Source organism: Plecotus auritus (genome assembly GCF_963455305.1).
Source record: "Plecotus auritus genome assembly, chromosome: 2".
NCBI classification, from domain to species: Eukaryota; Metazoa; Chordata; class Mammalia; order Chiroptera; family Vespertilionidae; genus Plecotus; species Plecotus auritus.
In genome coordinates, this window is record NC_137771.1 from 3,913,021 (window position 1) to 3,935,538 (window position 22,518).

At 65.0% G+C, this 22,518-nt stretch overlaps 1 protein-coding gene across 13 annotated transcripts in view; it reads left to right on the forward strand.

Annotated features, from left to right (window-relative positions):
• Positions 1–22,518, forward strand: part of CAMTA1 (calmodulin binding transcription activator 1) — a 701,446-nt gene that overhangs the window by 608,867 nt on the left and 70,061 nt on the right. For 11 of the 13 annotated variants that reach the window (XM_080656710.1, XM_080656721.1, XM_080656725.1 and 8 more), the window contains 4 exons: positions 3,322–3,462; positions 5,019–6,859; positions 10,881–11,007; positions 16,215–16,349. In XM_080656710.1, coding sequence (XP_080512836.1) covers positions 3,322–3,462; positions 5,019–6,859; positions 10,881–11,007; positions 16,215–16,349 — 2,244 coding nt within the window. Of the gene's footprint in view, positions 1–3,321; positions 3,463–5,018; positions 6,860–10,880; positions 11,008–15,803; positions 15,901–16,214; positions 16,350–22,518 lie in introns of those variants that run through there. The other 2 variants (XM_080656714.1, XM_080656713.1) reach the window with 2 other exon arrangements.

Below are 22,518 nucleotides of genomic sequence, written 5' to 3' on the forward strand. Positions count from 1 at the left end.
CCAGCAGGAGGGGGCGGGCGGGCAGCAGCCACCCGGGGGGCCTAGCAGAGCCTGGTCTGAGCACCTTGGTCGGGGTGATGGGGACCTGGTCAGGGACCAGGTGAGGGGTGACGGCAACCTGGTTGGGGACCTGGTGAGGGGTGACGGGGACCTGGTTGGGGATCTGGTGAGGGGTGATGGGGACGGGTTGACAGAGACCTGGTCAGGGGTGACGGGGACCTGGTGTGATGGGGACCTGGTGAGGGGTGATGGGGACCTGGTGTGATGGGGACCTGGTGAGGGGTGATGGGGACCTGGTCGGGGACCTGGTGAGGGGTGATGGGGACAGGTTGACAGGGACCTGGTGAGGGGTGACGGGGACCTGGTGAGGGGTGACGGGGACCTGGTCGGAGTGACAGGGACCTGGTCAGGGGTGACGGGGACCTGGTCAGGGACCTGGTGAGGGGTGATGGGGACCTGGTCGGGGACGACGGGGACCTGGTCGGGCACAGATGCCAGAGGTGTCTGCCACGCAGGGGTCAGCAAGCCCACCCTGCCCCTGAGGCCTTTGGGTGAGGTGTGGCCACGGGCTAGAAACCAGAGGGGGAGCTCATCCCCCCAGACAGCCAAGCTCAAACTCCGTGGCTTCCTGAGCACACCTGTCTGGTCCTGTGATGAGCGCCTGCTCAGAGTCGCCCAAGGTGGACGCCGTGTGATGCCCTGGTAGCCGCCCAAGGTGGACGCCCTGTGATGCCCTGGTAGCCGCCCAAGGTGGCCGCCCTGTGATGCCCTGGTAGCCGCCCAGGTGACGCCCTGTGATGCCCTGGTAGCCGCCCAGGTGACGCCCTCTGATGCCCTGGTAGCCGCCCAGGTGACGCCCTCTGATGCCCTGGTAGCCGCCCAGGTGACGCCCTGTGATGCCCTGGTAGCCGCCCAGGTGACGCCCTGGGATGCCCTGGTAGCCGCCCAGGTGACGCCCTGTGATGCCCTGGTAGCCGCCCAGGTGACGCCCTCTGATGCCCTGGTAGCCGCCCAGGTGATGCCTGTGATGAGCTCCGGGCCCGCAGAGCTGAGGAACTGAGGCGCAGGCTGTGTGTGCACCGTCCCGCCTGCGCCTGGGGCCTCCTGAGAGCTGCTTCAGACACCGGGCACTGCCCAGGCGAGGACACCAGCATCTCCTGCCGGTGCTGGGCGGAGCGGGACAGACCATCTCCGTGTGCAGCGGTGTCAGGGGAGGGCCCTCGAGGCCTGCGCTCTGTCCCCACACCCGGCTCCGGTTCTCATCCATAGAATGAGGAGTCTGGGGAAGGTCCTCAGCCAAGGGGGCCCAGGACCCGGGGACAGGCCAGGGGCCCTGACCCTCACCCCTGCCTCAGCCAGGCCCCCTCTGCTGTCACCTGCCTTCCATGTCGGATCTCCCGGCGGAGGTTTATTGGAGCAAAGGGCCCCGTAGCTGTGCTGAGGTTTACAGCCCCAGCCTGGGCCTCCCCTCTAGCTGCCGGGGGCGAGGCGGCTGAGCCAGCAGGAGCCCGGGCCTCCTGGGCTGCTGAACTCCCCGAGGGAGCCCAAGGCCGAGGCTGCCCGCCCGAGGAAAGGTGGGTGGTAAATCCACCACCACCCCCTGGATGTGCCCATCCGTAGCGCTCTGAACAGGCGCACACAACTGCACCCCAGATCCAGGCAGCTCGGTGAGCTTGGGGCAGAAGCCATCAGCACCCCCTCTTCCCCTGATCACCTGCTGGGATCCAAGAGTCACAGGACAGGACCGTGGGCCCCGGTGCCAATGAAGGTGCTGGAGGCCAAGCCCCACGGGCACCAGAAGGGCCTCTTCAGGGTGGCACCAAGGGCAAGGACCGCGAGCAAGCAGCGGGCAGGTGCGGAGGGAAAGCAGCATCCGCGAGGGATCCTGGCAGATCCCAACCCTCACTCGTGGGGTTTTCTTTGCAAAACCACTGACGTTCTACATCCAGGTGCGGACAGAGAGCAGGGGCACGCGGTCCATGCCCTGGAGCTCTCCCCCTGCCCGCGTACAGAGGCTGAGCATCTGTGATTGCACAGCAAGCACCCCCGTTGCCATAGCATCAGCCAGCCGCCAAGGCTGGCGTTTCGTGCTGGGAGTCACCGTCATCGCCGTGAACGGCTGTGACAACAGCAGCTCTTTGTTGGGGACACATGACGTGCCAGGGTGGTGGATCCATCAGGTTTCCTCCGCATCAGCATGCCAGGCAGATGCGATTAGATTCCCATTGTACAGATGAGCACACTGAGGCTCAGAGAGGTTTGGCGGCTTGCTCAGATTCACACAGCAAGTAAAGACCGAAATCTGGGCTCCACTCCGGTGTGAGTTTGACTGGGCTCCGCCCCTGTGTAGACGGTCTCCTTGTACATCTGTGTCCCAGAGTCCCTCACAGTCAAGGGCAGGAGCCGTGAGCTGTGCCCGCGCTTCCCCCGGGTCCCTGTGAGAGAAGCTCAGCCAAGGAGAAAGGATGTTCTCGCAGCCGCAAAGCCATTGCCTCTCCCTGGTGTGACCTGGGCCCTGCTCCCCCTCCCAGACCACCTGCTCCCAGCGTCCCCTCCTCAGCAGCCTGGGTCCCTCCTGGAGCCCGGCTATGGATTCACTGCCTCCAGAGCTGGCTCCCCGGAGCCTCCCGCGCTGGCTGTGCCGGGCCCCACATGCCACCCCGGGCCTGGCCACCTCTCGGCCGGGTGGGCGTGAACCGCAGCCAGTCCACACACTCAGCGGGCGAGTCGGTTTATTTTCGGGTCCCGGCCCATCCTGCCAAGCCGGTGGGGAGACAGCCCTCCGCCATGCGGCTGCCACTCAAGGAGAGCGGAGCCTTCCAGGTGGCCAGTCATCTGTGGGCACTCACTGCCCAGGCCAGGAGGGCCCTGCAGTCCTGTCCCCCCAGCCCCTCGAGGCCGAGAAGTCGGGTGGGAAGAAAGCGCTGCCCTGGGGCAGGTCCACCCCAGCACACTGCTGCGACCCGCCTGACCTCCCCTCTGGATCCCCACGACCTACGGTCTGGGGAGGTCCTTTCTCTCCCACTCCAGGACCCCATGAAGAGCCACCTGGTGCACTTGCACTTGGGGAAACCAGAGCAGATCCCTAGGCAGCCCATTCCCGGCTGCATCTGAGGGGAAGGAGGGAGGGGGCAGAGGAAGAGCAGGGAGCCCCGGGGCGGAGGGGGGTGGCAGGGCAGCCTGGGCTCCCTCTGACCTCCTCCTGTGTCCCTAGAGCCAGCCTCCCAGCAGGGAGGGGAGGGGCTGAGCTCTGGGAGGGCCTGGCTCCCGCCCTCCACCCCCCGTGCCCCGAGGCCTCTGACCCCGCCCTTTCTCCCCCAGTCCACGGCATCAAGTGGACCTGCAGCAACGGCAACAGCAGCTCGGGCTTCTCCGTGGAGCAGCTGGTGCAGCAGATCCTCGACAGCCACCAGACCAAGCCGCAGCCGCGGACCCACAACTGCCTGTGCGCCGGCGGCTTGGGTGAGCGGGGCAGGCGTGGTGGGCAGGCGGGCACCACGGGCCAAGGGGCTCTGCCAAGCAGCGGCACGGCTCTCCTCCTCGGGGGTCGCCGTGATGGCCAGTGAGGGGAGGGGTCAGCCCAGGGTCAGGCGACAGCACGGCCCCCAGGCCAGACTCAGCCTTGTCCTGCCCACCAGCCGGCGGGGGGCCCACTTTGGGCAGAGACAGCCATTCCCAGGGAGGCAGCTCCCCTGGGAGGGGGGGCAGCAGAGTTAGGGTGCATGGGGATGGGGCTTCAGGCCTCTGTCCACCCACCACAGTGCCCTCCAGGCCTCCAGTGCCCTTGGGCCGCATCAGCAGGGGGCCCAGGTCCCTGGGCACGGGGCCAGCCCTGCTTCCGGGATCAGTCCTGAGTCAGTGGGCACTCCAGCCAAACCACTGTCTTTAACCTCCGTCTCCGCCACGAGCGTCCAGGGCCCACACCCTCCATCCCAGGGTCTTTTCCTGGTGACAGCGTTTGCTCCTCGAAGTGTGCGTTCCCGATCCCTGGCTGCCCTCAGTAGATATTCCCGTTAGAGGCACCTCGCTTCCCGCCACGTCTGCCTGCATTGCGGGATTTAGGGATCACGGTGACGAGGCTGTGACAGGATGCAGTGGGCGGGAGGGGCTTCATCCTTTTATAAAAGCAAACTGACCCTTACCAGACGGGATGGACATGAGGATGGAGTGCGAGAGCAAAGCGGGAAACGGCGTCCTGGCGTCCTGGGGTCCTGGCGGGCGTGAGCCCTGACCCGCTGGGGCTCGGCCGCCCGTGCGGCTTTTCCTTCTCTGCCGCTGAGCCGGGCGGGGGCTCTGTCCTTGCTGCGTTTTAGAAGGCGTTCGCCCCACAAAGCGCTGAGGACCAGTCCAGCCAGCTGAACAGGGGATGGTGGCCCCGAACACCTTGCAGCCCACAGAGCAAAGTCTGGGCCCCCCTTTGGCTCTGGGGCCTGGGAGCCATCCAGAGAGCATGCCTTGCTCTCGGGTGCCCCTCCACCTCTGGCTGCCGGTCCCAGGGGGCTCCCTGCCGCCTGGAGGAGAGAGGCTTCCGGCAATGCTGCCCGGCCTGCGGGCACGGACGCCTCCGGGGGGCGGAGAGAGGGACCAGGCCACCCCCGGCTGAGCCCCGCTAGCGAGAGCCTGGCCAGGGAAGGCGGCTGCTCCGAGGGTGCGAGGGTCTCCCTGGAGAACGGCCTTCTCTCCGTCCTCCTCCCCGCCTCCCCTGGTCGGGGCACTGCTGTCACTATTCGCGAAGTGAACGGAGGAAAACGGGGCCTGGTGTGGAGGGTGGTGACCAGGGCACACGAGAGCCTGGGGCTGGGGGTCAGGAGGCCCCAATCCTGAGCGGCTGCTACACGCCAGCCCCAGGGGCTCGGCGGCTCCCAGGAGGGGCTTGGCCAGGTGCCAGCTGCTCAGAGACAGGGTCTGCTGCAGCCCAGTTCTGACACTCCCTTTGTGTGCGTGCGTGTGTGCGTGCACACGTGTGTGTGCGTGTGTGCGGCATGCGTGTGTGCGTGCTGTGCCTCTAACCTCTACAGGAGCGGGCAGCAGCGTGCATCACAAGTGCAACAGTGCCAAGCACCGCATCATCTCGCCGAAGGTGGAGCCGCGGACCGGGGGCTACGGCGGCCACGCGGAGGTGCAGCACAATGACGTGTCGGAGGGCAAGCAGGAGCACAGCCACGGCAAGGGCTCGGGCCGCGAGAAGAGGAACGGCAAGGTGGCCAAGCCCGTGCTTCTGCACCAGAGCAGCACCGAGGTCTCGTCCACCAACCAGGTGGAGGTGCCCGACACCACCCAGAGCTCCCCCGTGTCCATCAGCAGTGGCCTCAACAGCGACCCCGACATGGCGGACAGCCCTGTGGTCACCGGCGTGTCCAGCATGGCGGTGGCCTCGGTGATGGGGAGCCTGTCTCAGAGCGCCACGGTCTTCATGTCCGAGGTCACCAACGAGGCCGTGTACACCATGTCCCCCACCGCCGGCCCCAACCACCACCTCCTCTCGCCCGATGCCTCGCAGGGCCTGGTCCTGGCCATGAGCTCCGACGGCCACAAGTTCGCCTTCCCCACCCCGGGCGGCTCAGACAGCCTGTCCATGCTGCCCTCCAACGTCTCCGAGGAGCTGGTCCTCTCCACCACCCTGGACGGCGGCCGGAAGATTCCAGAAACCACCATGAACTTTGACCCCGACTGTTTCCTCAACAACCCAAAGCAGGGCCAGACGTACGGGGGCGGGGGCCTGAAGGCCGAGATGGTCAGCGCCGGCGTCCGGCACTCGCCTCCCGTGGAGAGGGCCTTCAGCTTCACCACCGTCCTCGCCAAGGAGATCAAGACGGAGGACACCTCCTTCGAGCAGCAGATGGCCAAAGAAGCGTACTCCTCGTCGGCCGCGGCGGCCGGCTCCCTCAGCCTGAGCGCGGGCCCCGGCCTGCTGCCGTCGGGCGGCGGTCTGAGCCCCAGCACCACCCTGGAGCAGATGGACTTCAGCGCCATCGACTCCAACAAGGACTACGCATCCAGCTTCAGCCAGACGGGCCACAGCCCCCACATCCATCAGACCCCCTCCCCCAGCTTCTTCCTGCAGGACGCCAGCAAGCCCCTCCCCCTCGAGCAGAGCGCCCACAGCAGCCTGAGCGACTCCGGGGGCGCCTTCGTGATGCCCACGGTGAAAACGGAGGCCTCCTCGCAGACCAGCTCCTGCAGCGGCCACGTGGAGACACGGGTAGAGCCCACCTCCTCCCTCCACCTCATGCAGTTTCAGGCCAGCTTCCAGGCCATGGCTGCGGAAGGGGAGGTCACCATGGAGACTTCGCAGGTGGCCGAAGGGGGCGAGGGCCTGATCAAGTCCGGGGAGCTGCAGGCCTGCGGCTCCGAGCACTACCTGCAGCCCGAGACCCCCGGGGTGATCCGCAGCACGGGCGGCGTCCCCCTCCTCCCGGGGAACGTGGTGCAGGGACTGTACCCTGTGGCCCAGCCCGGCCTCGGCAACGCCTCCAACATGGAGCTCAGCCTGGACCACTTTGACATCTCCTTCAGCAACCAGTTCTCCGACCTGATCAACGACTTCATCTCCGTGGAGGGGGGCAGCGGCACCATCTACGGGCACCAGCTGGTGTCGGGGGACGGCGCGGCGCTCTCGCAGTCGGAGGACGGGGCCCGCGCCCCCTTCGCCCAGGCCGAGATGTGCATTCCCTGCTGCAGCCCCCAGCAGGGCAGCCTGCAGCTCAGCGGCGCCGAGGGCGGGGCCGGCGCCATGGCCTACATGCACGTCGCCGAGGTGGTCTCGGCCGCCTCGGCCCAGGGCACCCTGGGGATGCTGCAGCAGAGCGGACGGGTGTTCATGGTGACCGACTATTCCCCCGAGTGGTCCTACCCGGAGGTAAGTGGCAGCTGCCATCTCCTCCCCATCACCCATCATCTCACCTGCTCACCCCCTCTGCACCCCCCCCACCACCGCATGGAGCTGAGGGAGCTCATTTGCATGTGGCTTTCCAGACCACGAAGGCCAAGCTGGCCCCTCCCAGGTGTCCTGAAATACCTCTTCTCCTCAACCCGGTGCTCAGTGTCCATCACAGCCTGTAGCTTTAAGCCAGGGGTCTCTGCGGAGGCCGGGGGGTCCTCCAGCCAGAGCAGTCCGCTGTCACCTGGTTTATGTGTTAAGATTGCACCTACGTTTTGCTTTGCTTTTGGGGAGGCGGCAGGGGGAGGCTCCTAGAGCTGGAAAAGGCCATTTGAAAGTCAGCATCATAGATCAGCCACATCCGCTGCTCATGAGTCGCTAAACAAAAGGACACAAAGCAAAAACCAATTCCCAGCAAATCAAGAGGGAGGGCCCAGCTTCTGAATAGGCTTCCGTAAGACTTGCTTGGTTAAATCGGACCTTGACAAAATCAAAGGCATGTTCTATGACCCCAGGACTCCCCACCCGCCCCCCCACCCGCCCCCCGGCCCTCCACGCCCAAGCCCAGAGCTGCAAGAAACCCATGGGCCACAGCGGCACGTGCTTCAGGAGGCGACCTTGGCCTTCTCTCCAGCTAGAATGACACAGGAAGGGGAGACGCCCCAGCCTTCCACTCGCTGCAGCCCGGGGTGCACTCCTCCACTCCTCCCAGCCCACCGGCCAGGTGCTCGGGGCCCAGATTGGCCCTTTCTCCCAGTTGGTGGCTGCTCGTGCCTCCCCTGGCATCACTGCCACGTTCCCTCGATGTCAGGGGAGGGGAGGGGCTGCTGCCGGGACAAGGAAAGGGTGCTCTCGCAAGACGCTGACCCCCCTGGGCTCCCTGAGCTAAGGCAGGGACGCAGACCTCCTCCGGCCGGCCGGTGAGGGATGCTGGCCACAGCCCAGGCACCTTCCAGACCCAGGCACAATGGAACAATGCCCACCCAGTTCAGGACTAGGTGCTGGGGTGCCCTGAGAGGTAATGCACCCCTCAGAGCTGGCACCTGCTGCCGAGTCTCCCGCAGGCTCTGGTGAGGGGACAGTGTTGCAGGGGGGCACGCTTAGGTGTAAAGTCTGGCTCTGCTGTACTGGGCCTCTCTGTGACTCAGTTTCCTCACCTGTAGATGGGGCTGTAACAGCACCTGCCTCGGGCGTGGTGCTCGGAGTGCTTGTGAAGTCTTTGGCCTGTAATACGTCATCAGTGAAGAGTGGTCAGTCCTCGGCCACAGTGCTCTATCCAGCCCTCCTGCCTTGGCCGTGAAAAGAGGCTGCTCATTGGTTGACCGCGTACGACTTTGGCGGGGTCCCCGGGACTGTGGGCCTCCGTGTCACAGGCTTGGCCAGGAGGCTCACCCCTGCTCCACCTCCTTCCTTTGTGGCAAATCTGAGATAAAATCCGTGTGCCAATGCCCCCAGCTCCCAGGCGCCACGTCAGCCAGCTGGTGGCCCCGCCTCCGAACAGGAGCCTGGAAATACGGCCAGCGTCCAGTCAGAGCAGCTTCCGCCCGTGCACTGCGTGTGCAGGGCGTTAATATCCTTGGGCGTCCAGGGGCAGCTGCCCTGTGTGGTGAGGGGTCTGGATTCCAGGCCTGGCCCACGCAGCAGCACCTGTGTCTTCTGTCCACCTCCCACACTGCCCCCCTCAAGACTCTAGAAGGTTCCAGCTGGTTTCCCTTGCTGTGGCTCGGGGTGACTCCCTCAGTGACACTGATCTCAGTGGCACCGTCCCAGCACCCCCCACGTTTCCCAGGGTGAAAGGTCGGCTCAGCCCAGCAGCTTGCCCCCAACCCCCAAGGCCCACAGGGCTGAGAGAGCAATTCCGAGGGAGCAGGAAGGAGACCAGGCCTGGGCTGCCCGGAGGTCAGGGCTGGGAGCGCTGGCTTTAGGTCTGGCTCAGAGGCCTGGCCCCCTGGGCATCAGGGCCCTGGGACACTCTGAGGCTCCCTGGAGCCTGAGTCCTGCGGGAGCTGACGGGCGGGAGGGGGAGACCTCTTCCCCGGGGCCTCCGCCGGGGCGCGCAGGTCCTGGGCCAGTCCAGGCCCGCACTCAGGCCTCCTTGGCCCGCGGAGGGCCTCCTCTCTGTTCTGTGCCTGAGTCCCAGCCTGCAGGTCCATGCAGTTCAGCCTCTGGCCACCAGAGGGCGGCACGGGAACAGGAACCTCGCGGAGAGAGCCTCTGCCCTGGTTTCCCAGCAGCCCTGGGTGATTACAGCTGCTGGGAACAAAAGCAGCTCAGATTCAATGTGATTTGGAAAATGCACAGAAACCACCCGATGTGGCTGAGTGGAGAGGCCTCTGCGGAGGCCCCAGGAGCGCTACCCTCCCGCAGTCCCCAGTGGGCAGCAGGGGGCCCCTCTCCTGGGTTCTCCTGCAGGAGACACCCCCTCCTCTGCTGACCTCCCCGCCCTCACAACCCCTGGCTGGCATGCTCACCCCTCCCCTGCTCCACCGGCTAGAGGCCTGCTTGCTGACAGCGTCAGGACCCTGGTTCTAGCCAGGCTCCAGAGGGCTCTGTGCTGAGACACCCAGGCCTGGGACACCTCCCAGTCTGTAAATAGGGGCCCAGGTGCACCCACTTTGCAGGAACGCCAAGGCTGGGGCCACCTTGCTGTCTCTTCTCAGAGGGTCCCCCCTCCCACAGGCAGCTCCCACTTCTGTGTTCTGTTCTCTTCACCTCCAGCTGCAGGCGGCCATACGCACACACATGCATGCATACACACACATGCACACATGCATACACACGCACACACATGCAAACACACGGGAGGTGCCCCTGGGCCTCAGGATCTGCCCTAGGTGCATCAGAAATCTGGGTCCTTTATCTCAGAACTCCTAGGACACAGCGACCTCGGTGGCATTTGCTGCTCCCTCCCCTCCCCCAAGCCCTCTGTGTCACCTCCCTTCACCCGCTCCTGCGGCACCAGGCAGGGGAGGACGCAATGAGAGCCTTCAGGTGCCTGAGTCACAGCAGCTCAGCGCAGCAGGGCGAGGGTTGCCATGGAAACCATTCCCTGAACCGAAGGATGCTGAGCCCCTCCTGCACGGTTGCCATGGAGAAGGCCCTGGTTCATGGTTGCCATGGAGAAGGCCCTGGTTCTGCAGTGCTTTCTGCAGCCCTTTGTCCCCCGCAGCGGCCCTGGCTTCCTGCCGGCAGCTGTGGATGCTGTTATTTTCTTCTTCCTTCCTCCTCACGTGGTCACGTGGCCTCAAAAGGTGCTCTTTCACTTCCCAGGAACCAGGAGGACGGCCCCCTGGGCTGGCCTCATGCTGCCAGGCGTCCCAAAGTCAGGCTCTGCCTGGGGCAGGGGGCACCTGCCCAGCCGGCACCCACTCCCGGCCCGCCCCTCCCACCGAGCCCCACCTCTCCCTGTGGGACCATAGATCTGAGCCAAGCAAGGGAAGCAAGGCCAGGGGCCCTGGAGACCAGGTGCCACCAGAGAGGCTGGGCCGCTGGCCCGAGAACACACAGACACGCTCCTCCTGCCTTGGGCTCCCGTGCTCGCTCCACTGCCCTCCAGACGCGGTTGCCTCGCTGTAAAGTGCCATCTCCAAAGCCAGACCTGCCCCTCCTTGGCGATCCCCACCAGACCTGGGTCCTGGTCCCTCGCATTGCCCACCAGGCATCAGTCTCCGCAGGACACTGAGGTGCTCAGGCCTCCTCCAGACCCAAGCCTTCCACAGTCTAACCACAGCCCGAGACAGACCCGGCCCCTTCCCTGCCTTCCGGGGTCCACCAGGCCAGTTCCCAGGGGCTTCCAGGGCTGAAAAGGTTAGAAAACTCTGCTCCTTCTGCTGGAACTGACGTTACGCAGGAGGGGTCAGGGGTCAGCACTGCCGACCCGTGCTGGATGCCATGAGGGAGCGAGGAGCACGGGGGCCCCGAGGGATCAGGGATTTGCCACAGAAGGTGCGTCCCTCGTCCCTCGTCAGCTGACGCTGTCCCCGCTGTCTATCCCCTCCAGGGAGGAGTGAAGGTTCTCATCACAGGCCCGTGGCAAGAAGCCAGCAATAACTACAGCTGCCTGTTCGACCAGATCTCAGTGCCTGCGTCCCTCATTCAGCCCGGCGTGCTGCGCTGCTACTGCCCAGGTGAGAGGGGGCCTGGACCAAGGGGCCTGGACAGTGGGGCGCCCTGAGCAAGCTGAGCCATCGCTCCGGGCCTCACCCCCTCAGGTGTGAACAAGTGGGTCCCGGATGGGCTGTTATAATGGCCTCCGTTCCGCTCATGGACCCCATGTGGGCCAGGGACAGGTGGGGACTCTGGGCGATGAGGGGCCGGTGCACCCAGACTGGCCACAGCGGAAGCTCTAACCTCCCAGCCCTGATGGGTTGCGGGAGCTGGTGGGAGCTGGGCAGGTGGAGGTCCCACAGGAGCTGCGTGAGGTCAGAGGCCGCCTCTGCAGCACGCGGACTCTCTCCTATGCGCTCACGGCCCAAGCGAACCAGGCGCCATACGGATAAGAGAGCCCAGGCCGAGGTGCACAGGGCCAGTCCCCTGGGGCGCAGAGCAGTCGGGCCTGGTGGGCGATGGGGGAGGGGATGTCAAACTCAGACTAACCCACACAAGCTCCTTGGAAGTTTGATGAAAGCATCTACCCACCCGGGGCCCCGGCGAAGGTGCCTGTACAGAATTTGCTCCCGGGTTCAAGGGGGGAGCCCCCAGCGCTGTCCCTTGGGGTTCATCTTCTGCTTAGCTGGTGACCCATCTGACAGTGTGTCCTCACCACCTCCCCAGGGGCCTGTCAGCCCCACGCAGACGGGGTCTGTCTTTCTTGGTCACCGAGTCCCCCACGCTGCAAAGGGGCCCCCCAGCGTGGCACACGGAGGAGCGAGGAGCATGTGATTTGTGCAGGAGGCTGTCTAGAGCTCAGGCTTTCTGTCCCCCGGGCTGGTGCTGGCACCACCCTTGGCTGGCCCCTCCCACTCCGGTCACCCCAGGGACGAGCGGTCCCACTTTCCCAGGCAGTGAACCGGGACACAGGGAGGTGGTGGGAGGCCCACCCTATGCCATCTGAAGCCGGGGGCTTACAAAGGAGAGAGCGCTCTTTGCAGAGGCGGCGGGTGGGGAAGAGAGGTAGGGGTGAGGTCCTGGGGCAGCGGCAGTTTCCACTGGGGGCGGGGGCGGGGGAGGCGGGCAGAGTCTCCTTTTCTCTCTCCGTCTCCCCGGGCAGCTCCCGCACTAGGCTCACAAGCTCAGCCTCCACTCGAACCCATCACCTCCTTCACCAGCCGTCCAGGGGACTAGGCTCTGCCGGCCCTGCCCCGCCGGCTGCCTAGCTGCCTCCCGAGGACCCACTCAGCCCCCTTGGCTCCCGGCAGCCCTGCCCGGCCTGGGTCAGCCTTCACAGCGGGCCTGTGCGGAGTGTCCCAGCCCTGCCGGGAGGAGGGTGCAGGGGCCCGGGGAGAGGGTGGCGTGTTGTTAAACTGCCCGCTTATCACCTGCTGCCGGGACAGGACTGGCCTGGCCTATAAATAGCCCCACTTCCTATACCTGGGCCCTGCCTGGCAGGGGACCCAGACCTAAGTTATCTGACCTCAAAAAACAACACAACAACTGGCCTTTGCGTGCCCTCTGGACGGTGCCCAGGCCCAGACTGGCAGATCCTGGGCGGGGGCTGGGTCGGCCCACCGCAGCGCAGCCCGGACCAGCTGGTCCCGTCCTGTGACTAGTCCGTGGTTGACCGCTCAGCCTCAGTTTCTGCATCTTTCAACCCTGCCAGGCGGGTGAGTGTGCAGGTGCAGGCAGCCCCGAAGCACCCAGCTCACGCTCAGTGCCCGCATGTCCACGACGGGGCCTCTGCACTTGCTCACCGGGGGTGGTGGGACAGAGGACCGGGCCCAGCGGGCAGTCCTCCTGGCCCCTGAGCACGTCTGAGTCCCCGAGCCGGCTGGCAGCCTCTGCCGGCCACCGCCACCTGCACTTCTAACAGCCTGCCTCTTGGACCAACGGACACTGAGCGACGAGAGCCACAGCCTCAGAGGCCGACAGAGCGGGCCCTGTGGCTGGAGCCCCGTCCTGCTCGACAGCCGAGCACAGAGAGGGGGCCCCTGGGACACCTCGCTTTGAGGCCCACACTGAAGCATGCCACTCTGTCAGACAGCTCTGCCTGCACTCATTCATTCATTCATTCATTCATTTCTTCACTCACCAAATACTTTGCCAGGTACCGGGTAGGTGCCTGAAACGGAGCAAAGCGTAGAGCCAGACGTGAACCCTGACTCTGACCGTGGGGTGAACCCTGACCCTGACCGTGGGGGATGGTGCTGGCTGCTTCAGGGGTCAGCCCTGGGTCTCCCAAGGGCTTGAGGAAGGGGGAGCTGAGCTTGAAGAAGGAACAACCAGCCCCACTGACAAGCAGAGCTCCGAGGCCTCTGAGCACACGCTGGACCCGCCGCTGGGCTCAGCCGACACCCAACGTGGGCTCTGTCTCCCGCACGATCCCAGGCCCAAGGTCGGGAGGCAGCCAGGCAAGCCAGGCCCCCAGTGGAGGCACAGCAGCGGAGAAGGGGGACTGGGATTGGGAACGGCGGCCGGGCTCGGGAAGAGAGGAGCCACCGACAAGAAGACTTGGCTTTCGGAGCCTGCAGGTCACCAACAGGCGAAAGATGCCCTGGGGACCATGTCCAGGCCGGAGAGGAAATTCAAGCCCCGTGCGTGGCTCAGTGGCTGAGCGTCGACCTATGAACCTAGAGGTCACAGTTCAATTCCTGGTCAGGGCACATGCCCGGGTTGTGGGCTCCATCCTCAGAAGGGGGCGTGCAGGAGGCAGCCGAGGGATGATCCTCTCTCATCCATGTCTCTCTCTCTCCCTCTCCCTTCCTCGCACTCTAAAACAATCAATAAAAAAACATTTTTTTAAAAAAAGATGGAATTCACAACGAGGTGAGCAAGTGCCCTGCCATTCGAAGTGGTGCGCTCAGCAGCTACTGAGCGGCCACGACGTGCCAGGCACTGACCTTGGCCCTGGGCATCAAGGTGAGGCGGAGACAGACCCAGCCCCAGCTCTCAAGGACTGACACCCTCCTGCAGGGGACAGAGAGCAAGAACACACAGAAACAACCCAGAGGCCGGGAGGAAATCACATCAGGCCCCTAAAAATGGGGTGACCTGGTAAAGCACCTCGGGAAGAGGGCCGCTCCTTCGGGAAGAACGACAAGGGACGGCACCTGAATGGTGAACTGGAGCCAGTCGTGGGAGGGATGGGGGAAGCACTCAGGCAGAACGCGGAGGACGTGCAAAGGCCCTGAGGCAGGAAGAGGCTTGGCAAGTTGGAGGGAGAGAAAGGGGGGAGCTGAACACAGAAGGTTGGAGAAATCGTGTCCCTCCTTCTAAGTCACGGGAAGGAATCTGGTCTGGTTTTACTTGCAACAGGAAGCAGTTCGAGGAGGAGAGTGATGTGATGTGAATTGTGTCTTAGAAGGATGATGCTGAGAGTGTGGGAGAGTGGCTCGCAGGGAGGAAGAGCAGAAGCAGGGAATCCACAGGAGGCAGCAGAGGGGTGACGTTTCCTGACCGGAGGAACAGGGCTCCCCCTGGTTTCGTGGAGCATCGGCCTGTGGCCCCGACGCCATCCCAGCAGGCACAGGCTCAGGTGTGCTGAGGTCCCCAGCAGAGGCCAGTGCGGGAGGCTGAGTGAGAAGGGATGCAGCGTGGACAGGGTGGCGTCCGTGAGGCGACAAGGCATGGACCCAGGACCCACGGATGGACAGACCCAAGGCAGGGAAAGGGGGTCCAGGAAGCATCCCGTGGGAGGGCCTGTGAGAGCGAGCGGCTGGATGGGACCCAGGAGCCGGTCCTCCCCATTCATCTCCCTGGATAAGGGAGGTCGCCTTTGAATCCGCCACCTTCCCGCACACAGCAGGGTGTGCGGGGCCACGAGACGGTGGAGGAAGAGCAGCAGCTGAGGAGGGCCCTCGGTCGGGGTGTCTGGGACAGAGGAGCCTTGAGCCCCCCGGGGGCCAGCCGCGGGGCAGGAGGCTCGCCCGGGGAGCAGAGTGAGCGGGCTCAGATGGGGTGCACCGGCCATCCTTTCTCCCTGTGGGCAGCCAGGCTCATCCCCAGGGCTGGCAGGTGACCACAGCGTGGAGAGCTGCCGGGTGCTGGACGTGGCTGGGGATCCCTGCCCAGAGAGGCTCTGGGAGGTCCTGGGGGACCCAGGGCACCCACCACGGAGCCAGCTGGCCCAGCCTGTGGCCTGGAGCTGAGGGACCACATCAAGGTGCACAGCCCGGGGGGACCCCACTGGTCTGCACAGAGGCCGCAGGTCAGCGAGCCAGTGTCCCCACGGGAGGTGAGGCCGGCGGAGCCACCCGCGGAGGGAAGTGGAGCTTTGCTCTGCCCTGGGGAGCAGCTGGCTTGGACGGCCTCCCCCAGTCTGAGCTCCTGAGACCAGCGTCCAAACAGTAACACGATCCCTGTGTGCGTCCTGGAAATCTGTCCCGGGAGGCCCCGGGCGCTGGCATCGGCGGCTCCAGAAAAGCAGGGCAGAGAGCACAGAGTCCGGATGCCTTCGGGGGTGAGGCCTGTGGGCGGGGCCACCCACCTGCACAGCCACCACGGCCTCCAGGCCACAGCCCCCAAGATTCCAGCGGACCCACAGCCCCAGCCTCACCCCCAGAACAAAGCAGGTCTCCACGGGGCCGGGCTTGCCTCTTGCTGACGATAGATCAGCCCATTCCCATTCATTCGCTCAAACGGTCGTCCTCACCCCCCTCCGTGGGGGCCAGCGCAGCCCAGGAGGCCAACATGGGCTGCCTCCCGGAGCTTGCTGGCCAGGCGCGGGAGGGGGGCACACACCTCATGCCAGCACCCCGGGGCCCAGAGCACCGCCGAAGCTCTTGCTCATGAGGGAGGCAGAAGAACTTCTAAAAATACACGCGAGGCCATGTAAGTGAGTCAGGAGGAGCTGGCAGGGGAAGGCGAAACAGAGGAATAAGCAAAAGGACACCGAGCCCTGCCCGAGGGAATGGGACAGCGGAGAGGTCAGCCACAGGGGCATTCACGCTCGCTCATTCACTCATTCACTCACTCACTCATTCATGCAGCAACCCTGCACGGCGCTCCCGTTCCTGCCCTCACGGGGAGCCGAGGGGCAGAGACAATGACAATGCGGGAGTGGTGTGACCCGGGCGCCTGGCTGAGCGGGGCCCAGGGAAGGCTCCTGGGAGAAGCAGCACAGCCTCTGGGCCTCAGGGATGAGCAGGGCCGGCTGGGATTCCCCAGGAAAGGGTCCCCGACGGTCCCCAGGATGCAGGGCGCCCACCCCCATCCTGACGGCTCTTTGTTTTGCTTTCAGCCCATGACACTGGTCTCGTGACCCTACAAGTTGCCTTCAACAACCAGATCATCTCCAACTCCGTGGTGTTTGAGTACAAAGCACGGGCCCTGCCCGCACTCCCCTCCTCCCAGCATGACTGGCTGTCGCTAGACGGTAAGAGCAGCGCGGGTCACCCTGCCAGGCGCCGTGGGAGAGGGGCACTGGGGGACCAGGGGCGGGCAAGGAGGAAGTGTCCGGGTGTCCACCCCAGGAGGCCTGACTGGGTCTCTGCCCTCAGTGGGTGTCTCCCAGGGACAGAAGGAGCATGCGAGCTTGGCCTGCAGCTGTCACTCCTGGCAGCGGATCCGGATCCGAGTGGCCGGACAAGCCCCCAGGTTGCTCCGAGGCCCTTCTCCTGACAGACCCCGAGCAGCAGGGTCCTAGCACCCTCTGCTGCCCCCAGGGCTGTCCCTTGAAGCGCCTGGAGGCCGTCATCGAGCCCCCAGCTCTCAGAGACAGGAGCGTGTGGGAGGCTGGGCTTCTCTCAGGCTCCGAGCCTGGACCTCGAGCGAGGCTGTGTGTTAAATGCTTCTGCCTCTTAGCGGTAAGGAGCCCAACCTTCTCAGGGACGCCCTCGCACACCCGTCCCCCGTTTCTAGGCTGGTTTTCCTTAATCCTCTGCATGGAGAGCATCTGAAATACCCCAGGATTATGACTGTGGCTGAGCGGGGAGGGCCAGGGAGCCCCAATAGGCTCCACGGGGGGCAGCAGGACTTGCTGGCCAAGGACAGGCCCCGAGAGCTGCTGGCCTTGTCCCGGGGGCTGGTGAGTGTTCGGTGCTCCCCCTGGGGCACCAGGGCCTCCCACAGAGAGCTGCCAAAGATGGGCGGGGCCGCTAAGCTCCGAGGGTGCCCTTCCGGGCATGGACGTGCCGAGGAGAAGCCCGGGGTTGGCCTGGGTGCTGGGCGATAGTCTCTGCACCCGGACGAGGAGGGGTGGCGGAGAAGATGGCTGCACGCGACCTCAGTTCCAGGGCAGCCTGCAGAGTGCCAGTCTGTGGGGTGCGTCACTGGAGCTCTCACCAGCCCGAGACGCTGGGGCCTGGCTAAGCTGACCCGGGCCCTCTGCAGGGTCAGTTTCTGAGCACCCTCCCCTCTCCACAGGCCCTTTGCCTGCTCACCCCAGACTCCCCTTGCTGCTGGCTGCTGGCGGACGGCTGGGCTCGGCACGTGCCCTGGCCAGCTTTCCTGAGCCCCCCAGGGTGCAAACCTCAGCCTCATCCCAGTTCCGGCCCAGCAGTGACAGGGTGCCTGGCAGCCGCCCTGGCCACTGAACCTTCTGAGCTGTTCCGGGAGGTGGCTTTGGGTCAGCAGGCATCTGCACCCTGGCAGTGGCTGCCTGGGCGCACCAGGCCGGCCTTGGCAGCGACCCTGGCTAAGGCTGAGCCAGCCTGAGCTGTGAGGATGACCCGCAGGGTGTAACAGAGCAGGGCAGGCTGACCCGGGGCTCAGGAAATCCGGTGTCAGTTTTACAGGACAAGGAGGAAATGAGCCGGCAGCTCCCTCCACCGAGCCCCGGCTCTCCCTGGGTGAGCAGGTCCCTCGCAGGGCGGCCTGGAGGAGGCTGGGACCAGGGTAGGCAGGACCTGCCTCGGAGATGGAGTCCTTTAGAGCCAAATCGCAGCCAGGCGGTGCCTGGGAGCGCAGGGAATGGCAGCGGCCGCGGAGCCCGGAGCCAGCTGCACGGGGCGGTTGCCGCAGGGGGAGAGGGGTGCTGTGGTGGAGGCCTTGGGGAAGGAAGCCACCCTAACTGCTTCATGACAACACACCCCAGAGTCCTCGGTCATACCAGCCCACCCCCTGGGCGATGGGCCTGCTGCCCGCTGGGCCCTGTTCTCCAGCATCCCCCTCCCTGGGACCCAGAGCTCTGGCCTCCAGTAGAAATTAGCAGCCGCAGCCCGGGCAGAGTCCACGGGCCAGTTGGGGAGGGGACGTGCAGGGGGAGAGAGCAAATCAGCCCTGAAGGACCCCGAGCGTCCCCTTCCCTTGGGTCTTGGGCAGGTGTCCCCTCCAGTAATGGGAGGAGGACGGTGGCCAGGACAGAGGCACTGTGAGACCCGCCAGCCCTGCGCCTTGCGTGGGAGAGCTGTGACGGCTCCCTCTCCTTTTGTTCCCTGAATGAGTGAGCACAAGTGACTTATCTACCCCAGGATCATTTTCCCAGCCTTTCCCCAGCCTGATAAATAATGGGGGTGGCGGGTGGAACAGAACTGCAGCGCAGCAACAGGGGCAGAGGGGACCACCTCGGGGGGACACGGGGTGGGGGAGGGAGTGTGGCAAGGAGCCTATCAGAAACCATCCTCTCCCCTCCTGCAGCCTTTCCTCAGCCCCTCCCGCCCCGCCCCCACGGTTGCTAGGCAAAGTCTCCCTGAGAGCTGGGAGGTGCTGATGGGAAGGGGCGGGGGTGAGGGACTGCAGCGCCTAGCAAACTGGGACTCGCAGCCTGGAGCTCAGCTCGGGAGCGCGCGCGGGCATGCACACACACGCGCATGGACACACCCACATACATGCACAGGCGCACGCATGTACACATGTACCCTGCCCAGCACCGCTGCAGTGCAGTGTAATGCAGCGCCCCGGCCGGCAGCCGCGCCCACGCACAGGACTGCGGCAGCGCCCGCGGAGGGAGGGCCAGCCTCCCAGCCTGGGGACAGGCAGTGACGCGCACAGCCGCAAGCTCTCGCAGGCTCAGCCCTTGTTTCCCTCCATCGGTAGCCCAGTGCTCAATCCTAGGGACGCTCTTTGCCCCCCACTCCCATCCCAGAAGGGGGAATGTTTGGGGAAGAACATGTCTGCCTTCCTTGGATTGTTTTAAGTGGCTTTGTTTGCAGACTAGAGGCTGGGGGAGGGGGCAGTGCGCAGAGAATCCCGAGCTCGCAGCAGCCACCAGCCACCCTGCAGCCTTTGACCCCGGGCACAGCCTTTGTCTGTCTGAGCAGCCAGCCTGGTGGGGGCGATGGTCCCCACTGAAGGGGCTTAGGCGCAGGGACCCCACATCCCCCAAGTCTCAGCTGGGTGCAGCCAACCAGGCGGAGACAGAGCAAAGAAATGGGGGAGGAAGAAAGAGGGGGGGCGACGGAGCTGAGACCATCTAGCTGGTTCCAGGCCGACGTTGGGGGGCTCCGCCCTCTGGGTCACAGCAGCCGCAGGGTGTCGCCCAGACCCAGAGGACTTCTGCCTTCTCTCACCCCCAGTGTGAGCTCTAGGGGACCCAGGCCCTGACTCACACAGGCTGGCGTGCAATTGAGGGCCACAGTATTGTGTGTGGTGAACGCTTGTGTGAATGAGTAGATGCCTCCCAGTGGTATATAAACAGAACTTAATCCAGCCCAGTGGTCGGGAAGGGTTCCGGAGGCAGTGACCCTCGCTGAGACCTCGGACCTGAGCAGGCATCAGCCAGGCTGAAGGGGACAGGAAGGGAGCACCCAGGAAGCAGGGAGGGGGAGCAAGACACCAGGAACCACCGTTTTCACCATCTCTTCGCCCAGAGGTCCAGATGTGGAACCGATGTCCCCAGGCCATTTGCACCAGGCCCAGCGGAGATGGTCTGGGGCGGGCAGCATGCATTGGGTGACGCAGCGGGGGCCCCTCCCAGGATAGAGGCAGCCAGGCAGCAGGGTGTACCCTGGAGGTGGTTTGGGGAGGAACTATGGGGAATGTCACTTGTCTGCTATGGGTCCTGCGGATACAAACCGCCAGGGCAGTGCTGAGCGCAGAGATGTGCTGTCTGTTTAGACGGCCCTGCCTGTGTTTGCAAAGAGAATAAACCAGGCGGCTCACGCTGCGGCTCTGGAGCTGAGGGGTGGGGCAGGCCCACAGCTGGCTGAGGGCAGCTTTAGGTGACCCCTGTCCCTGCAAGAGAGGTGAGTGGGACCTCCGGTGCCCTGTGCCTTGTCTCATAGCCACTGATTCCCTGCAGGGCCTGGCCCTGCCCCTGCCCCGCGGACCTCCATCTCAGAGCCCCACTAAGCCGCTTACATGTAGACTCTTTCCAATTGGTTGTGGGCAGCTCAGCCTCCGGCCTGGGCGAGAGGCCTGCAGTGAGGTGTGGAGGCAGCTTCCTGGGGTTCAGCCAGAGGCCACCTGGGCCGGCCTCCTGCTGAGCCTGGGTCTGGGAGGGGCCTTGTTATCCCAGGCAGAGGGGAGAACAGGGACTGGAGCTCACACCTCACCCAGGTGCCTGCGCGGCGCCCCTCCAGCTGGGGCCAGGGGAGCTTATCTGGCCCGCTGACCTCGGGGGCAGCCTGGCTCCGGGTTTGACGTCCCGGAATACCGGGCCTTGCTCCCACCTGAGGAGGTGAAGAGGAGGAAAAGCGCCCTGGCCGGTGTTGCTCAGTGGATAGAGTGTCGGCTTGCAGACCGAAGGGTCCTGGGTTCGATTCTGGTCACGGGCATGTACCTCGGTTGCAGGCTCCTCCCCGGCCTGGGCCCTGGTCCGGGCGCATGCAGGAGTCAACCAATCAATGTATTTCTCTCACATTGATATTTCTCTGTCTTTCCTTCTCTCTCCAATCTCTCTAAAAATCAATGGAAAATATCTGTGGGTGATATTTTAAAGAGCGAGAGAGAGAGAGAGAGAGAGAGAGAAGGAAAAGCAAGATTTGGCCTCCCTGCTTGGTCTCTGGTCAAGCAGATGGAAGACACGTTGCTGGGGTGGTTCCCAGCTCTGCCTCCCTCTTTCCAAGCTGCCTGTCCCTGGCACATGGCCGCGGTCCACCAGCCGCACCCCCGAAGGCTGGTGTCTAATAGCAGCTCCACCCGCCAGGAGCAGAGACCACACTGACTCAGAGACCAGGGTGCTGTCCAGTGGCATCAGGAGAGGACGGCCCCTCTCCCTTGCTAACAGTCGGGGTGTTCTGCTGGGGTGCCCACGCCCCCGCTCCTGGCCTGGCTCCCTCCCTCCGCAGAACTGCCAGCCCCCTTCCATCCCCCTCTCCAGCACGTCATGTCCTCAGCCACCAAAGGGGAGAACGCGCAGGACCAGGGAACACGTTCTGGGGTGTCACGTTGGCCAGATGATGTGGGGGAGGGACAAAGTTTCCGTCATTTGGTTGTAAATCATGTAAATGCCACTGTGTCGCTGAAGCAGGGACAGCTTGTCTTATGGAGTAGAACGCAGAATTCACCAGCGTTTTTAAGGGAAGACGCCAGCGTCATTGAATATGGGGCACTTTGGAGGCAACGTGGGAGAAGCAATGGCATCGGGAGCGTCCCCGTCAGTTAGAAGGGGGCGGTCACCTGCCGTGGGCCTGGGACACACGGAGGCCGGTTAGCTCCTGGGTCTCTGCGTGCTTCCGGGCCCAGCGTGACCCAAGAGGCAGGATTGCGGGGAGAAGCCGTGACCCAGGGGGCAGGATGGCGGGGAGAAGCCGTGACCCAGGAGGCAGGACGGCAGGGAGAAGCCGTGACCCAGGAGGCAGGACGGCGGGGAGAAGCCGTGACCCAAGAGGCAGGATGGCGGGGAGAAGCCGTGACCCAGGAGGCAGGATGGCGGGGAGAAGCCGTGACCCAGGAGGCAGGATGGCGGGGAGAAGCCGTGACCCAGGAGGCGGGACGGCGTGGAGAAGCCGTGACCCAGGAGGCAGGATGGCGGGGAGAAGCCGTGACCCAGGAGGCAGGACGGCGGGGAGAAGCCGTGACCCAGGAGGCGGGACGGCGTGGAGAAGCCGTGACCCAGGAGGCGGGACGGCGGGGAGAAGCTGTGACCCAGGAGGCGGGACGGCGGGGAGAAGCTGTGACCCAGGAGGCGGGATGGCGGGGAGAAGCTGTGACCCAGGAGGCGGGATGGCGGGGAGAAGCCGTGACCCAGGAGGCGGGACGGCGGGGAGAAGCCGTGACCCAAGAGGCAGGATGGCGGGGAGAAGCCGTGACCCAGGAGGCAGGATGGCGGGGAGAAGCCGTGACCCAGGAGGCAGGACGGCGGGGAGAAGCCGTGACCCAGGAGGCGGGACGGCGTGGAGAAGCCGTGACCCAGGAGGCGGGACGGCGGGGAGAAGCTGTGACCCAGGAGGCGGGACGGCGGGGAGAAGCTGTGACCCAGGAGGCGGGATGGTGGGGAGAAGCTGTGACCCAGGAGGCGGGATGGCGGGGAGAAGCTGTGACCCAGGAGGCGGGGGGGGGGGGGGGTGGTGGGGGCGGTCTGTCCTGAGCCAGGGACCCCCAGGGGAGCATCTCACCCTGCAGCTGGGGCCACACCACGTGGCTCTGTCTAGAGCTGCTCTGGGTGGCCGGGAGGGGTCACCTTGGGGTGGCCTCGCTGCCTCCTTGCAGCAGTGACAAGTGGC